The sequence below is a fragment of the Drosophila sulfurigaster genome, chromosome 2L (assembly GCF_023558435.1).
Source record: "Drosophila sulfurigaster albostrigata strain 15112-1811.04 chromosome 2L, ASM2355843v2, whole genome shotgun sequence".
Classification (NCBI taxonomy): Eukaryota; Metazoa; Arthropoda; class Insecta; order Diptera; family Drosophilidae; genus Drosophila; species Drosophila sulfurigaster.
Genome location: NC_084881.1, coordinates 1051783 through 1058114, shown reverse-complemented (window position 1 = coordinate 1058114; position 6332 = coordinate 1051783). Strand labels below are relative to the sequence as shown.

The 6332-nt window shown below is 36.1% G+C and overlaps 1 protein-coding gene across 1 annotated transcript; it reads right to left on the bottom strand.

Moving 5' to 3' along the window:
• Positions 1 to 3089: 3089 nt before the first annotated feature.
• Positions 3090 to 5992, bottom strand: LOC133844192 (protein RCC2 homolog). Its single transcript, XM_062278093.1, has 5 exons — positions 5864 to 5992; positions 4839 to 5243; positions 4199 to 4780; positions 3871 to 4129; positions 3090 to 3797 (listed from the first exon to the last, which is right to left on the bottom strand). Exons 2-5 carry the CDS (start codon positions 5178 to 5180, stop codon positions 3520 to 3522), a joined length of 1461 nt encoding a protein of 486 aa, XP_062134077.1. The 5' UTR covers positions 5181 to 5243; positions 5864 to 5992; the 3' UTR covers positions 3090 to 3519.
• Positions 5993 to 6332: the final 340 nt, after the last annotated feature.

Sequence of the window (6332 nt, the reverse complement as noted above, 5' to 3'; positions counted from 1 at the left end):
CAGTTAGCTCTTCAAATGATCGATGTCAGAGTGGTCAGATTGGCGAATTAGAGTGAACGAACAAAAATGCAAGCACGTTACATTCACCCTGAACAGGCAAAACTGCCCGCCGCTAACGTTAAACAACACTCTACTCCCGCAAGGAAACGAAGTGACATATCTAGGAGTAAACCTCGACAGAAGACTCACATGGCGCCGGCACATTGAAGCCAAAAGAACACATCTAAAGCTAAAAGCTAGCAGCCTTCATTGGCTTATCAACGCTCGGTCTCCCCTTAGCCTTGAATATAAAGTCCTGTATAACTTGTTACTAAAACCTATATGGATGTACGGCTCCCAGTTATGGGGGAATGCCAGCAATAGTAATATTGACATAGTCCAGCGAGCTCAGTCGAAGATCTTGAGAACCATCACCGGGGCACCGTGGTACGTTCGCAACGAAAACATACAACGCGACTTAAACATCCTACCAGTCAATGAAGTCATCGCAGAAGAGAAGGAAAAGTACTTAACCAAGCTACTGTTGCACCCTAACCATCTGGCGAGAGGTCTAACAAGGTTGAGCAACCAATTACGTCTTCGTCGTAACGACTTACCTACCCAGCGACCGACTTGAGGGACGCGCAACCAGAATGCAGTCTTAACACACTGTTAGCTACATTTTAATGTTAAGATTCGTAAACTTATTGTTAGTCTCAAAATTTAAAAGAAAATTCAATAAATAAAAGCAAAGTAAAAAAAAAAAAAAAAAGATTTAAAAATTTAATATGGTTCTCAACAGATGAATGGTTGCTGCTCTGATTTTAATTTCCCTTTGTTTTTGGAATAAATTCGAATCGAAAAAGCTTAATTTCTAAGTCGAGTGAATTAATAATAATATATAATTCCTGAAAATTTGGTAAATAAAAATTGTATAAATTAAGGTTCTCATCATATATTATAAACCTTTTTTTTTTTTGTTTTTGAGTAAAATAGCGTCTTATCATCTTTTATCTTTAGTATTTTCTGTCCAGTTTCTAAAATATTACTTAAGTAAAGTTCGCTGGTATCCTAAAGCCATTTTCATTCTCATCACTTTTTGAATTGAAGTGGTGGATACATAGATTTATTTTCGGCAAATAAATTAAAACATGTAACAAGTAACAACAATTAATTTTCAGTGAATGCAAGTAGTAAGGCATCGACGAAGATATCGCACAATTGGCAAAAATATGCAGGGTAATAATAAAAAGCTAGATAAATGTATGAAAAAGGATATACAAACAAACCCACTACCCACAGGGTAGAACTTTATAACTTTGTGCCGGCAGGAAATGTATGTAACAGCCATAAGGAGGCATCTTCGACCCTATAAAATATATATATGTTATTCTTGATCATGATCATGTCTGTCTGTCCGTATGAACACCTAGATCTCAGAGAGTATAAGGGAGATAGAGATATATTTTTTTTTTCGACCGCATTTGTCATGTTTGCACGAAGATTAAGTTTGTTTCAAATGTTTGCCACGCCCACTTCTGTCAAGCGTAATTTTAACAAGCGTAATTTTAAAGCTAGAGTCAAATTTTGGTATATATAAAAATAACTATAGTCTTTGTGATTTCTGAAAATTTGGTTGCGATTAAATAAAAAATTTTCGAAGTTTTTAAAGAAATACAGTAGAATCCGGTTATAACGACTCCGCTTATAGTGTCCGTCCGGTTATTGCGACGAAAACTCGATGGCTTGGTTGGTTCCCATACAAACTTATATGAAAGGGCCTCCGCTTAGTAGTACGTCTCCGCTTTTAGCGACAAAGCGCTTATACCGACGAAATTTTTCATAATTTAACCGGATATTGCGACGAAAAAAAAAAAATTCAGCGAAATAATGCCAAAAAATTTAAGCATCAAACGACGCTGTTAGAAATGTATGTATTTACCAGTGATCGGGAGTTCTGCTTGTGTGCCTAGCAGTGACACGAAGGTTCTTACCTTCTCACTACTCTCTGTTAGTTTTAGCTGACGCCTTAGCTTATGCTAAGGAACATGCAGGTATACGATTTATTATGGAAAAATCATGCTATTAAATTAAAGTTATAATTTTTTTTGTTTTGCTTAAAAATTAATTTGTTTTATCTTAAGACCCTATTACGAACATGGCAACTAAAAAAAAAATAAAAATTTGTTTTGCTCCTTTCGGTTAGTGCGTCTTCCGGGTACAACGACGTAAAATCGTCGGTCCCTTGAAAGTCGCCATAACCGGAATCTACTGTATTTTATTTAATGTTTAGAACAATAAAAATTTGTCATGTCATTGCCAATTTCTTTCAAAATAGTGTAGCTATTATTAATAAGTCCAACAATCGCTGAGCCGTGTTTATTAAAGCTACACAATTTTTGAATGCTGGCGAAATGTTAAGAAATACCCCCAAAGCCAACTCTTATAAATAAAACGATCTTTTAATGGACCCTACACTCGTTTTCAACAGCACCAATGATGGACTGCAAACACATATTGCTGATAGGCTGTCCGGTATTACAGACTAGCACGTTGGTAGTTCGATTCTCAAAAGCATCAAGTCTCCCGCACTGAAGGAGCCACTGAGCTTATTGCTCAAAACCTGGTGCATATGCGATACTAGTTTGCAACCATTTAGTAATTAATAATAATAATAAATTCTGCCAGACCTGGAGCTAGAGGCGTCGATTGAAGCTCGACAAGCAAGAGGCAGGATTCACAGCATCTATTTCACCAGGATTCTTGATAAGACGAAGTCGGAGAAGCTGGTCATCACATGGACAATCAGGGCATTTGGCGGTCGACCCTTCATGGAATTGATTTCCCAAGTCCTTCCTTGATTTCCTACGAGGTTTCTCCTTTGTTGACTCAATGGAACTCTCACCAATGCACTCATTTCGCGAAAATATTGACAAGTACTGAAATTTGTGGAGCGAATTTCTTAAAAATTTTCACACAACACATTTCACTTAAACTAAACACTATCTCTTCTCGAAATAAGAGCTTATTATAAATTCTTTTAACTTCTTTGGTAATTACCCACCAATAGAATATTCAATTTTCCGATTTTATAGATTTTTAAATGTAAATAAGATCAAATATAAAAGTATTTATTATTGAAATAGAAGATTTGTGAGTGTATGCCTATTTTTGAATGGCAATAAATTAATACATGAAGAAGTTTTACAAATTAGATTATAAATAGAATATATGAAATAGAAATTACGAAAACTAATTACCAAAATAATATGGATTGTAATTGTAATGCTGATAATATAAAATTAATATTTGAGATATACGTATTGGATGTGTTCGGATTAGTGAAACTTATAAATGTAGATTAATTCTATTCTTTATGTCTTCATTGTCCCGGGTCTATAAGTAGCAGCAGTGTTTCGTTGATCAGTTCAAACTTTTTTTTAGTACCTATGTATGTATTTATATGTATATAGAGCAGTATTATTGTTGGCAGCGGTATGATTAATGTTCATTTTTTATGATAGGATGAATTTACGCATCTCAATCCTCAATGGTATATTCAGGCATTTTATCAAATTTCTGTTTTGTGGCTTCGTGAGTTGTATCCACAATAAGAACTGTATGGGAATAGCCCATAGTAACCTGAGGTATTTTAATGCTGTCCATTTTAGGTACCTCTTTTGGAACCGTCGATGATTTTTGGAACTCTCCAATTCCCAACTCGCCAAAGGTAGGCGATGCGCCCCATGCAATTAGTGTATCGTCTGCAGATATCATAATAGATGTATTAGCACAGCCTATCGATGTTATATTCCAGCCTTAAAAAAAAAACAAATACACACGAGTAAAAACCTTTACTACACGGAATAAATTTAACAATATAGTTCATACCTGCCAAATCCTGTACAGGCTTTGGATACATGTTCGCCTCTCCTGTTTTCTTGTTCTGTCCAAAGAGAAATAGTAATCCCAACTCATTAACTATTAAACTGAAAGTAGAGCCACAATATACACTGCGCCCGCCACGACCTTGAGCATCAAAGAATTTCATAAGGCGTGGAACCATTTCGTCCTTTGGCTCAGCATGACCCAAGCGGCCAAATCCGCCAAAGCCCCAGCTATAGACGCGCTTCTTGGAGTCAATCGCCACCTAGTTAAATAAACATTAAATAAGTTTTGTTATACAATGTCTACAACAGTATTAAAGCTCAGCGCATACCGTATGATTATTACCGCAAGCAAAGTCAACAATCTGTACACCATCAACGGGTGTCACGTGTCCTTCTTTACTCTTCTCAATGTAAAGTACTACTTTTTTCGGTGAAGTTTCGAAATGGAATGAGAGCTTGTTTGCGTTTACAAAATACTTGGCATCCGTATTGTGGCCGAGTTGACCATACTCCGGTAGTCCAAAGGTATGCAAATTACCCTTAATGTCAAGAATAACAGAAAATTCTGCACCGCAGCCAATGCGAATTATGGGAGGACCACGATAATTAATCGGCGTCGGTGCATAAATATTCGGATGCGTATTTCCCACACCACATTGCCCAGACTTATTTTCTCCACAAGCATATACGGTGCCCATGTCTGTGAGGAAGAGCGTGTGATGACGCCCAGCGGCTGCTTGAACAATGTTTAAATGATCTAATGCTGGAATTAAAGTTGGTTTTTCCACCAGCTTCATATCCTGGGCAAGACCTAGCTGGCCGCTGGGATTACGTCCAAAGCCAAGTGCCTTGCGATCCATGTTTATTAATATTGTGTGCGCAGCAGTGGGACCACTAGCTACAGAGCGATACTAGAACAAAACAAAATTCGAACAAAACTCCCACAAAGGAATTCAAAAAAATGTTTACCTTTTCATCCGTAAAGCGATGAAAGCTATAAAGATTGGGACGCACTTTTGCAACATTTTTTCGATCGCGCTTGCCAGTTAAGTCCCAGGTAACCATGCCAGCCAGCAGCAACTGACCTGGTGTTTTTTCCAATGAAGCAAGCAAATCCTCCGGTAATTTGCTGGGTGGATCGATGTTATCGTGTGGTATTAGAACTTCCATTTGGGTTCCCCTTTGCAATTGTTGGCCAACATCGTCGTCAGACTCATCGCTGAATTCGTCCTCATAGTCAGATTCCTTCTTCTTTGGTCGACGTTTGTTGGGACCGGTTCCATTACCACCTGCCTTACGCTTTGCGGACATTTTTCAAATCCCTAATTTTTGCAATGCGTTTTAAGCCTTTATTTCTCAGTAATGCCTATTAAACTGTAAAAGATCATTGAGAGTTAAGCGTCAACATAATTTGTCGTCGATGTTGATTGGTTGGTAAGTTACACGTACATAAGAATACGTATGTTAGTAATGAAATTAAATAAAAACAATATTATTTGAAAAACAGTATATAATAAAATTTCCCACACGCATTTTCCCTAAGTATTGACAAATTGGCATCTCTTATCATATCTCTTATACTTATTAACTACAAACCACATACATACATTTATGTATGTGTATGCATGCATTCACATGCAATGGTTAAGCAAGGAAAACAAAATGAACGCCACCAACACAATGAAAATGAGACGCCGACTATTTCTTTAAAGTTGCAAATTGAAGATATCACATCAGCTTGAGATAAATAACAACAATTAATTTAATGCACTTAGTCGATAGATATGAGTCCAGTAGTACTTTTCGATAAACATTTTTTCCTAAATAGCGTCAAAGAAAAAAATGTAAAATGTTGGCGTCACTTTTTCAAAACACTGGATCCAAGACGGTGAAGCGGAAATGAAAATACATAAATTTGATTGAAAATAATAAATTGCTATATAAAGTAAGTATTAGCGTAATCTTATTATTGTGCAAATAAGTTGTTATCTTACATGTTGTCTTTCAACTTTTTTTTCGTATGCAAACCACCGGACATCAAGCAACAAAACGAAAATTAACCAGAATATGAAGTGTGTCAACTCTTGAATGTTTTAAACAGACTAAATAATCCTCCGAAATCCGATTTGGTATCGATATAATGTTGATGATTTTCGTAAATGGCATGACGCGTATTCACACCAACCGCATCTGCATAAAAAAATCTATTATACGATAGTGTTACATCAAAGCCTAACAGTTTTTTAGCAGAACAAAGGTAAAAATAATTTAGGCAGAATAATAATGAACATCAAACAAGAAAGCAAAAGAAAAAGTATTTGTTTCTCATTAAATGGCTTCTTTTATTCACGGCATTACTAATTAAAAGTCAAAGAATAGCCCAAAAGGCAAGTGCTTGGAAATGCATTTTTAAAATTAATACGCATTTAATTAATAAATATTTCATCAAATAAATTTGCACAC

What these genes read in the sequence shown, in the direction of transcription:
- LOC133844192 (XM_062278093.1), bottom strand. Translation starts at nt 5,180, where the DNA reads ATGTCCGCAAAGCGTAAGGCAGGTGGTAATGGAACCGGTCCCAACAAA. An exon ending in ATCGCTTTACGGATGAAAAG is followed by an intron (nt 4,781 to 4,838) that starts GTAAACATTTTT and finishes GTTTTGTTCTAG; the next exon opens with TATCGCTCTGTAGCTAGTGG. An exon ending in GCCTGTACAGGATTTGGCAG is followed by an intron (nt 3,798 to 3,870) that starts GTATGAACTATA and finishes TTTTTTTTTAAG; the next exon opens with GCTGGAATATAACATCGATA.